General features: G+C 50.9%; 1 protein-coding gene across 1 annotated transcript; it reads left to right on the top strand.

Moving 5' to 3' along the window:
- The first annotated feature begins 542 nt into the window (after positions 1-542).
- LOC124683086 (probable cinnamyl alcohol dehydrogenase 5) lies at positions 543-3,254 on the top strand. The gene is made up of 4 exons (XM_047217662.1): positions 543-637; positions 2,032-2,659; positions 2,774-2,927; positions 3,037-3,254. Exons 1-4 carry the CDS (start codon positions 543-545, stop codon positions 3,252-3,254), a joined length of 1,095 nt encoding a protein of 364 aa, XP_047073618.1.
- The last annotated feature ends 8,282 nt before the right edge of the window (positions 3,255-11,536 follow it).

Raw genomic sequence — 11,536 nt, 5'->3', positions numbered from 1 at the left:
CCACACATGCTGCCACGTCGGATGGGCGCACCAGCTCAGCGTCGATGGCGCCACGTCGGCTGGGAGAGTGGCGCCGGCAGGAGGGACGCCACACTGGCATGTGTGGCGCCGATGTGTGGGGCGCCACACAAAAGGGTTAGATCGGTGAAATAGTTTCGTCGGAGGGTCAGTCTGTACTTTTCTTCCACTTTTGGGTTATTTTTGTGCAAATCGCCGGCTAGGGAATGTGTCGTCCCGGCATCCACGGTGCACACCGGGCCGGACAGCGTCACTGCTCACGGGCCGGTGGATCGGGTAATCGATTTGGATCACGGGCGTCCGGTGACGTCAGCTCTCAACCAGCCCGACCGTGGCCCACCAAGCAGTGAGGCGCGGGCCGCGGCTATAAAGGGCACCGGGCCTCTCCCTTTGCCCTGCGTCGCCTCCAACACCTTGCCATATATATCGGTCACCCGTACGTTGCAGCACGACGACGCAGAGAACGGAGGGTGCGCTGCGCTCGACGAGTTTCTGGCCTGCCGGATCGCGCGCGAGCCGTGAGGATGGCACCCACGGCGGCGGAGCACACGAGGACGGCGGTGGGTCTGGCGGCGCTCGACGCCTCCGGCCACCTCTCCCCGCTCGCCATCACCCGGAGGTACCCCCTCGGCCTCGATCGATCGTATTGTAGCCTGTCGTGTGTGTGTCCGCCTGTCCGGTACGTGTGACCACCACGCGCCGACGTCGATACCAAGGCCGCGCCCCCGGCCGCCGGCCGTCGTGCGAGTGTGGCCGGGTTGGATCCGGAGACAATGGCGGTGCTCTGCGCCGTCCGCGGTCCGCCCGTCCGGTCCGGTTGGTGCTCGCGAGATTTCCCCCCCTGAAATTCCTCCTCTCCTAGGCAGCATGCTTCTGTCGAATAACTTATTCTCCAGAAGTTGTCGTCTAGCTACGGCGATGCATGGCTACCTTATTTCGAATTTATGCCAAATTAAGAGCAAATTCCACATTTTTGCTCCCTGGCTATGTGAGACTGATCATCGCATTTAGCGAAAAATCCTTGTAGTACCCCAATCAGTGAAACTTGTCTCTGATTTTACCCTTTCTAAACCTTTATCCAATATTCATAGTGCATCGGCGGTGGGCACAAGGCAATGGGGCCTTGGTAGTTGGTGCTCGATGTGTCGAAGCACCAGTTAGCAAGCTGTTGTTAATGCCGTGATCATTATTATTGTTGCCATATTCTCGATTGGACTTTTCTAATCAAAAGAGTTTAGTTACCGATAGGTTTTTGCTGAAGAAAGAACGAATTTCAGCAATATAATGTCTCTATGGCTCTACAATAATTAGCTTTACTCTTCAAATTTTGAGTTTTATCGAAATGATTTTTTTAGTCTGGTTTAAAAGCTTTTATCAAATATGGCTATTTCAAATTCAATACTACTCCACCCGTCCAGAAATAATTGTCTCATGTTTTTCTAGATATGGATGTATCTATGTATCTACCATCAAATTGTGTCTAGAACTCTAGATACATCCGTATCTAGATAAATTAAGACACATATTTTTGGACGGAAGCAGTAAAAACTAAATCAATGTATTAACATTAAACAATGGGAGAAAAAGTACTAGTGTGCCTAAATGCAAACATTCCTTCAAGTATTAATCTCCAAGCAAATAAACGGTAGATCCGTGCACGGAACAAATGCCGCTCTCAAGCCAATTTTCTATATAAATACGGTTTTGCTATGTCTTAGTCAACTGAGATTTTCTTAAGTCTAAGTCACTTACAAAAATGTGCTTTGAGTTGCATTTTTCTGTTAAAAAAGTGCAATTGCACTTTTCTGACAGAAATGTGCAACTGAATCGAGTTGCACTTTTCTTTGAACTGTAGTTGCACTTTTCTGAGTTGACTGAGACTTAAGAAAATCTCAGTCAACTAAGACATAGGCACACCCATATAAATAAAACTCTGCAGATTTTTTTTTTATCGTCTGCATGGTGCATGGATGGAAGGACGAAGGATAGACAAATTTCTCATATTTCTTCCAGGAGCACTGGAGATGACGATGTGGTGATAAAGATCCTGTACTGCGGGATCTGCCACTCTGACCTGCACGGCATCAAGAATGATTGGAAGAACGCCAGCTACCCGATGATCCCCGGGCACGAGATCGCCGGCGAGGTGACGGAGGTTGGCAAGAACGTTAGCAAGTTCAAGGCCGGCGACCGCGTGGGCGTGGGGTGCATGGTGAACTCGTGCCAGTCGTGCGAGAGCTGCGGCAAGGGCTTCGAGAACCACTGCCCCGGCATGATCTTCACCTACAACTCGGTCGACGTCGACGGTACCGTCACCTACGGAGGCTACTCCAGCATGGTGGTGGTGCACGAGCGGTTCGTGGTCCGGTTCCCCGACGCCATACCGCTGGATAAGGGCGCGCCGCTGCTGTGCGCCGGCATCACCGTGTACAGCCCCATGAAGTACCACGGGCTCAACGTTCCCGGGCTGCACCTCGGCGTGCTGGGGCTGGGCGGACTGGGCCACGTTGCGGTCAAGTTCGGCAAGGCGTTCGGGATGAAGGTGACAGTGATCAGCTCGTCGCCGGGGAAGAAGGAGGAGGCCCTGGAGCGGCTAGGCGCCGACGCGTTCGTCGTCAGCAAGGACGCCGACGAGATGAAGGTATGCGGGCACGCTGGTTCAGATCATTTCCCCTGTCCGGTGGAGACTAGAGACGAGAGAAGAAGTGGAGTCTGGAGGGTTCATGTTTGTTTTGCTTTGTTGATATCTTTGCAGGCTGCGATGAGCACCATGGATGGCATCATCAACACGGTGTCTGCAAACATCCCCCTGACCCCTCTCTTCGGGCTGCTCAAGCCCAACGGCAAGATGGTCATGGTCGGCCTCCCCGAGAACCCCATCGAGATTCCTCCCTTCGCTCTAGTTGCCAGTAAGTCGTACGATCTCCAGGGCCCTGACGATCTCCGTAGATTGTCTTGCAAATATCATGCATTGGGCATTCTGTACGTAACTGATGCCACGTGTGGCTGTACTTACAGCGAACAAGACCCTGGCCGGGAGCTTCATCGGTGGCACGAGCGACAGCCAGGAGATGCTGGACCTCGCGGCGAAGCACGGTGTGACGGCTGACATCGAGGTGATCGGCGCAGACTACGTGAACACGGCCATGGAGCGCCTTGCCAAGGCCGACGTCAGGTATCGCTTCGTCATCGACATCGGCAACACCCTCGACAAGGCTGCGGCCACCACGGAGTGAACCGTGCGGCTACATACTGCCATTGCTTACTGCCCCGTTCCAAATTAAGTGTCGGAGGTTTGGTAAGCGTTTTAGTGTTTAGGTTAGCCCATTCTTTAAAAAAGATACTCCCACCGTTTATAAAAGAATATCTTATCTTTAGATAAATTTGGATGTATCTAAGTACTAAGTATTAGATACATCTAAATCTAAAATTTTAATAAAGTTGAGATATACATACTTTTATGAACGGATGGAGTATATGGAAACAAAGAGAGTACGTCGGTCTCTAACTCTCTGCTACTGTTTATTAATACAACAATAAACAATCCAAACTCTTGCCAGTGATGCATGGAGTATTTATTGTAGACATCGTTGTTTGTGATGAAACAACTTTCTTTGGAGGATGGATTGACAACTTTGCTTCTTACCGTGATACTAACGTAGGACGCGTTTGGTAGCTCCTATGTCCTGCAGATAAGTCCGGTGGGAATGAAAAGTAGCTGTTTGAATTTCTAAAGGGGACCTGCGTTGTGGCCAACACGAGTCTTAAAGCACTCCCGAGCAGGCCTGGAAGAAACGCTTGAGTGCGCCAAAAATCGATAACGCCGTGCGGACGGGAGCTTGGCGAGGGAAGGCAAAATTACGGCACGTTGCACGGAAAAGTTGTGGGGGGGGGGGGGCACCTCCCACTTTCGGTTACCTCCCCCCTTAGAGCACCTCCAGCCGTCTCCCCAACTAGGCCCCCGGCAGACGTTTTTTCATCCGGACGGCGATATTCGGTCCAGCTGCGCCCTCGGTTCCTCGTTTCCCCCTGGAATAGGCCCTTAATCCATCCGAAGAGCCCAGGCCATCCCCGGCCCCCCGGGGTGCGCTCGGGGACTCCGGACGAGAGAAAAGCGGGGACAAGCCCGCTTTGTCGGCGAGAGAACACGCGAACCCCACCACTTTCTCGTCGCAAATCCCCCCTCCCCTCTCGTTGCTATATCGCCGCCGGAGATTCGAGATTCGTTCCTCGCTATGCGTCAGGAGATTCGAGACTCCACAATGCATCAATAACTGTAGGATGATCTGGTTGAGCACATATGGAAGCTTCGAGGCAACACCAACTAGTTTCCATTTGATTGTTTGAAAACTTGTCAAATTATTTACTTGTTTTGTTGAATTGTAACATTTATTTGTAAAAATAAGCCAAATATTGGCAAAAATTTGTCCAATTCGCCAAACTGTGAATTTATTTGTGAAACTAAGACAAAAACGCAGATCTCCGGGCGTCTACCTGGGGAGACGACTGGAAGTTCGGCGCTCCCCACGCCAAAGTTTCGTCCAATCCGGCGCTATTTATCGCCGGATTTGGCCGCGGGGAGAGCCAACGGCTGGAGGTGCTCTTAGCCCGCACCCAAAATCCCCATTCCTCCCTTCCGACACCGGAGACGGAGGAGACGTAGATCTACCACTCCGGTTGATTCCTTGTACTCCCACACCCTCTCCATCCTCGAGAGAGGAGCTCACCTTCTTGTTCTCCGGCACCAGGCCCGCAGCATCATCTGCAGCTAAGTCATGGGCTAATCTCCTTCTTCTCCGACTCCACTTCATCATTTCCCATGGCTTAGGTAAACGATATTGTTCTACTCTATTGTTTGTCTGGCCTACCAGTACATCCATTCACCTACAACTCCCTAGAGCCGATTTGGTTGTTCCTAATCGTAGATCGATTTGATTAGGACGACCACATCCAGATTCTGCATCACGCCGCAACACTAATCGTTGTCATTCAGGCCTAGATCCTTCTGCTGCACAAGAGAGCAATCAGGCGTGCTGCCTTTCCTCATCTCTCGTACGGTCCAGTGTTACCAATAGGAGGATGGCAAACCAGAACTACATCTACAACTACAACGATGTCGAGTCCAGCCAAATGCTTCGGATGAGACGACCCCTTTTCTATGCACTTGTGAAAACGTTCAAAGAGAGAGGATTTCTTCAAGATAGCATCAACTCAGTGGAAGAGTAAGTAGCCATGTTTCTTCATGCTGTGGGTCACAACCGGAGGTTTAGAGTGATTCATAGCACATTACGACGATCAATGGAGACCATTTTTTGCTACTTCTAGCAGGTGTTGTTTGCAGTTGGAGAGCTAATTAAGAGGCGAAATGATGAAGCCATCAAGTCACCATCCAAGAACACACCTCCCAAGATTAAGAACAACTACATATGGTAGCCATATTTCAGGGTGAGCACTAATTATGTTCATTCATTTCATCCCTACAAGTGCTATGGTAAAAAAACATGACTATCTCTTTGTTGCTTCAGATGGTTGTATTCGGGCTATCGATGGTACTCATGTGACGACAAGGGTGCCCAAAGAACATTCTTCAGTGTTCAGGGGGAGGAAGCACTACACCAGCTAGAATGTGCCAGCAGTTGTGGATTTCGATCTGAAGTTCACCTATGTGCAAGTTGTTTGGGAAGGTTTTACGCATGATGCAAGCATCGTAGCTGACAGCTCGTCTAGGCCTCATGGGTTGAAGGTAAGTTCTACCTAGTGGATGCTGGATATGCATGTTGAGCACGGTGAAAGTGCATGGAGCCCCCATGTGTGGTTTTGGTAATTAATCACAATTTCTATGGACTAATGTTTGCATTAAGTTCTAACTATAGGATTTATCCATAGGCAATGCTTGAACCATGTGTTAGCTTCAAGGTTGCAATAAGATGAAATGGTGTGCAAGTTTAAGATGAGTTATCCGAAGGAGATCATGAGCTTGGAGCTTGCCATCCATATGGTGTTCATGGATATCTGAAGATGCGCCGAAGAAAAGGCTCTCCATATTGGAGTATGGGGAGCAATCCGCAAGACGTCATATTGTAAGAATAATTAAGAACGGTGTTCCATCTTGGCGCGGTCAAGATCGTCATCATCTAGCTCAAGTAAATGTTCAAGGTTAAGATTTGCTCTTGATCGGGTTTCTTTCTTATCGGTCTCGTGGTTTAGTTGGAAGACCGCTTTATAGGCTAGGCGTCATACTATCAAGAGGATCTCGAGTGAGTAACTCGGTCGTATCGTTTGGAGTGCAATCAAATCGTTGCATCTTTGCATCATCTTTCTTGGTTGTTATCTGGATCTTATCCATGTAGTGATTTAGAGCTTGTGGTTATTTTCATAACAAGAGTTAATCGAAAACGGATTTCACCTATTGCGTTTTCGATATTGGAGTTTTACCCGGTTCTCCGTGTTAAGAGGTTTTACTCAAAAAATCATAGAAAAATATACCCTACTTGTTTCCATATTTTTACTTTATATTTATATGGATAGCTCTTGTTGTCCTCTTTCCAACAAAATTAGTTTATCCCATTAAAAATTTCCAAACTCTTGATATTGCAATTTTAAATTTGTCTTCTATTTGATTTAAAAAGAAAAGAAAATGGGAGCTAGCCTGCGCTGGCCGTGTTGTGCAAGAGAGCAAAGGAAAATAAGAAGTGCAAGGCAGCTAACTAGCTTTGGATTGGTCGTGCTGTGCAGGTTATGGCACTGGCCGTACTTGATTCTCGTTGAACGAAGATGGGCAGTTAGTTATTAAGGGCATGCGCGACGCATTTTAGGGTCGGTCCAAATTGTTGAAATCGACCGCGCGTCCGTTTGCATTGGAGTGGCTCCAGCGGCACGACGCATTTTTTTTGGCCGAAACTTTTTTTTAATACATGAAACATAATTTAGTTAAAACATGAAAAAAAAACCTAACGCCTACTGCTGCTCCTCGTCGCTGTCGAGCACGATGAGCTCCGGTATCACCCACGGCCAGTTGCCATCCGGGGGAGCGTACGCCGGGCGCGCCGGCGGTGCTGGAGGTGGAGGAGGCGCCCAGGGCTGCGGCGGTGGAGGCGCCCAGAGCTGCGGCTGTGGCGGCGGTGGAGGCGCCCAGGGATATGGTTGTGGCGGCGGTGGAGGAGGCGCCCAGGGCTGCGGCTGTGGCGGCGGTGGAGGAGGCGCCCAGGGCTGCGGTTGTGGCGCCGCCGAGTCCTGTAGTGCCAGTCGAAGGGCTTCATCCTCCGACAGGCCCGACGACATAACGCCGGTGGCGTAGCGGGGCAGCGGCGGCTGCACAAGCGCGTCGTTCTCGGAAACGAGGACGCCGAGCTTCGCCATCTCGTCGTCCATCATGTTCTCCGGGAACTCGAAAACGCGGCCCTCCGCCACGGCCTGCTGCCATTCATGGAAGACGGCCGCGACGTAGTCGTCGCTGTCGTCCTTCACCTCCTCGTTCTGGTACGCGAGCGCCTCGATGTAGTGATCGTCGTCGTCGACATCGTTGTGCTGCGCGCGCGTCGCCGCCTGCTGACGACGCCTCGGCGCCTCCTGTCTTCGTGGACGAGTCGGCGGTGCATCCCCGAAGGGGAAATCCCTATCACCCATGAAGCCCGCCCTTCTTCTCTTATCCGTCTTGGTTGTCAGATACGTATGCCAGGTGTCGGAGTCGACGGCGTACGCCGGATTGGCGCGGAGGTCCGGCGGCAGGTACCGCCTCCTTCGCCGGATCTCCGCGGTCCGATCAGGCTCGCGCGCAGGGACGGGAGGAATGAGCACCCGGTGGCAGCTGAGCCGCCAGCCGCCAGGCAGTTGCACGCTGGACCAAGCCTCGCACGGCAACCATTTGCCGTGCATGAGCCTCCCCAGCGTGACGGGGAGCGGCACCCTCTTGCTGCTGCTGCCGAAGGCCTCGAAATCGTTCTTCTTCCCCATGGCGCTGCGGCGGTGGTGGTGCGAGTGGAGGTGTGGGGGGAAGGAGGAACGCGGCCGGTGGTCTTAAGGGCGGCCGCGCGCGGGATACGATGTCATTGAAGGCGGCGCAGAAGCCCAGCTGCCGCCCGCCAGTGCGCGTGCAGAACAGGTAGCCGCGCCATTGATGGCGAAGGGTGCGGCGCAGACGCGGAAGCGCTGACCGCCTGAAGCGATGCCCTCGATGCAGAGTCGCTGCCAGGCGGGCCCGGTGGGGAAGCGAGCGGACACTTTCCGCGTCCGCCGAACGTTCGCAGAGACGCAAACCTGCCGCACCGCGGACTGCCCGGTCACTTTGCGTCGCGTCGCTGGAGAGGGTGCCAGACGCATTTCCGGTCCCCGCGGACGCAAACGGTCGCTCGCCGCTGGAGATGCCCTAAGCAATAATGTTCGAACCTGACAGAGGCGGTACAATTTATGGGGGATTTAACAACCACAGGTGGTGCCCTGGATCGAGAGATCTAGCTACACGTGCTAGATTGTGAGCTTCTACTATTGCCTTCGTTCATGCATGAAACGAACAACAGTTAACCTGATTGAATGTTCATTGTTCTCTCGAATAACTGATGTGTTAGAACCTCGAGAAGTATTTCCTAGATCTCTAATATCTCCTTGATAGTCCGATGTAATATTAACCTGACGCACGTCCAAGTCCTCGCCAGAGCTAGAGCCTCCCACTACGGGAGTAGGAGGCTATGCCGAGGGCCAGGTTATACGCCGACAGCCAAATGTCGGGGCCGTCGGTATACGGCCTCGCCGGAGCAGCTCCCAATTCCGACCGTCGGCGTAGGTAGGCCGTCAGCGTAGAGAAGGCTACGCCGAGGGCCGTGCCGTGACGGCGCGTGAACGGCGTCAGGCTAGATGCCGAGGGCCACCCTCGGCATAGATCATCCCCCTCCTATACCGACGGTGATAAGGTATTAACTTGTCAATGCCTACGAGTAGTAGACTAGGGTTTCGTTGGATGTAGAGGGCAAGTAGATCTCGAAGGTTTCAACCGAAAAGTACTCGACGATGTAAAAGCTAGGGTTTGTGAAACAATGATTCGATCCTTTCTTTGTCCCTCGACTCCCCCTTATATAGGAGGCGGAGCCGAGGGATTTGTGATACACAAGTTTACAGAGTCCGAGAGGTTTTCTAACTCGTCCCGCAAGATTAGAAATAATGCTTCCTATTACAACTCTAGCTTTCCTTAATAGTATCTTAGGCTTCTGAATCTTCTTATCCTTCGGGTCGTGGACCTTCAGTAAACCCCGGGTACCTTCTTCGGCAGGCTCATTGGGGATGCCTATGTCAGTAGCCCCCGAGATTTTGCTTGAATCGCAGAGTCAGGGAAAATCTCCAACTTTATACTTGTTTCAATAACTCTGAACTTTATCATATATCTTTGAAAATGAAATTATATATTGCACAGGGATAATGGTAGTTGGGTCTAGTTCATCTGACGGATCAGGTACTAGTTAACTGCTCTAGTGGCAATCCGCAAAAACCTACTTCAGGATCACGTCCCTGGACATGATCCCGGAATACTGGTGTAAACTTCGACAGGTGCCGCTTAAGGTCTTACCATTCTGTCGAGTCCCAGTCATATTTTATCGGGTACCTAACGCGTCCGTTAGGATTTTTCTTTGTATCTGTTGATACGGAAAAAAGTAGCAAACCGACGTCAGAGACGGTGCCACGCTGCTCAGAACGGATCTGGGGTCTTACCTTCGCAAAGTTTTGCGGCATTCAGAGATTATTCACTAGTTTGGCGCTCTGAGAATATATTGTCGAGTGCTTTTTCAGCTGCTGGAATAGCACATTTTATTGAGTCAACAAATGACTTATTTTGCCTTCCCGATGGGAGTATATGTAGAGTTATTTGTATAACTCGAAATATACTCACTTCTTCTTTCTTTCTTTCTTTCTCCTCTTTTTTTTCTTCTCTCTCTCTTATTTTTTACATTTTCATCGGGTACGCGAACAGCGTTCCCGATGGGAGTAGCCCCCGAGGCTACAACCAAGGACTAGTGCTTGGTTGTAGGCTCAACACTCTAATACCTTATGTCGCTATATTGTCATTCTTTCTCGAACTTTTATATCTATCGGGTGCGCGAACAGCGCTCCCGATGGGAGTAGCCCCCGAGGCTATGGACAAATGCTTGCATTTGGTCATAGGCTCGCCTTTTCTATTTTGCCATACTCAAATTTTTCCTTTTTCCCAAAGTAGCCCCCGAGCATTTGGGCAAAAACTTGTATTTGATCAAAGGCTCTCGAAATAATCAACAATCTTTTGCTGTCGCCATTCTTACAAACCTTCGTAACCGAGATTTTCTCTTGCCAAGGTGACATCATTGCTGACGATAGCCACGATCACTTTATCGGAAAAACGCGAGAATTTCTCTCTCACTGTCTTGCGGGCCCAAATTACGCATCGTATTGAGACGTCGTGCAAGTGGGGGACACACGTCCTCCGCTTTTCCTGGCACACGTACAGTAGCTCATGTGCTTTCTCGTCTATATGAAATTACTTTTTACACCTTGTCCACGTGGACACCATCTGTCCCGTAATCTCTCAATCCAACGGTGCGTCGATTCACCGCACCTCTATATAAAGGCATCGTCTTCCTCCTCTAGTCCTTTCGCTCGCGCCGCACCTCTGCTTCTCCTCTGCAAAATTCTCCCTTGCGCCCCATAGTTCTTGGAGCTCCACCACGCTCGCACTGTACTCCTGCGCCATTGTTGATGCCACCGCGCAGGCTCACCAGACACAACACGCCCGAGTCTAAGATGGCGACCGAAGATCTGGGGAATATGGAGTGGGAGAGATCCAAAATCTCCCCTCAGGACATCAATCTACTGAAGAAACTGGGGATCAGCAAGAAGGAAGGCGCGCTTCGCTTCCCCTGCGAGGAAAGCTACCCAACCCCTCCAATGGAGTATCGGGTCAGTTTCGTCGACCACCTCATCTGTGGTCTTTGCGCCCCCATTCACAATTTCTTACGGGGGTTGCTTTTTTATGTATGGACTACAACTGCATCATCTTACTCCCAACTCCATCCTCCATATCTCAATCTTCATCACGCTTTGCGAAGCTTTCCTTGGAGTCCAGCCTAACTGGGCTCTATGGAAACGCATTTTCTTCTGTCGCCGTAATGACTCTCCCAATGTTTCCTACAACATTGGCGGCGTTGTCATCTGCGTTCGCCCTGACGTCGAGTACTTTGACGTCAAATTCCCTGACTCAGTACAAGGGTGGCGCAAAAAGTGGCTGTATATTCATGAGGAGAATCGTGGCTCTGTTGAAGACAACATCCCTCCTTTTGATGGCACCGAGAAAATCTGTCGCCGTCGTTCCTGGGATGCAGAGGCTACCGACGAAGAAAAAACGGCGACAGAAGCCTTGATGACACGCATCCACCAACTCCAAAATACCCGAGGACAAGAACTGTCGGGCATCCAAATCACGGCGTATTTCCTTAGGATTAGAGTACAGCCTCTGCAAGCTCGCAAAAATCCCCTCTGGAAGTATGCTGGCGATAAAGAT

The sequence above is a fragment of the Lolium rigidum genome, chromosome 1 (genome assembly GCF_022539505.1).
Source record: "Lolium rigidum isolate FL_2022 chromosome 1, APGP_CSIRO_Lrig_0.1, whole genome shotgun sequence".
Taxonomy (NCBI): domain Eukaryota; kingdom Viridiplantae; phylum Streptophyta; class Magnoliopsida; order Poales; family Poaceae; genus Lolium; species Lolium rigidum.
The sequence above is the reverse complement of the archived record's forward strand: the minus strand, read 5'-3'. Positions and strand labels throughout refer to the sequence as shown.

What these genes read in the sequence shown, in the direction of transcription:
- LOC124683086 (XM_047217662.1), top strand. Translation starts at nt 543, where the DNA reads ATGGCACCCACGGCGGCGGAGCACACGAGGACGGCGGTGGGTCTGGCG. An exon ending in CCGCTCGCCATCACCCGGAG is followed by an intron (nt 638 to 2,031) that starts GTACCCCCTCGG and finishes TATTTCTTCCAG; the next exon opens with GAGCACTGGAGATGACGATG. An exon ending in TCCCTTCGCTCTAGTTGCCA is followed by an intron (nt 2,928 to 3,036) that starts GTAAGTCGTACG and finishes CTGTACTTACAG; the next exon opens with CGAACAAGACCCTGGCCGGG.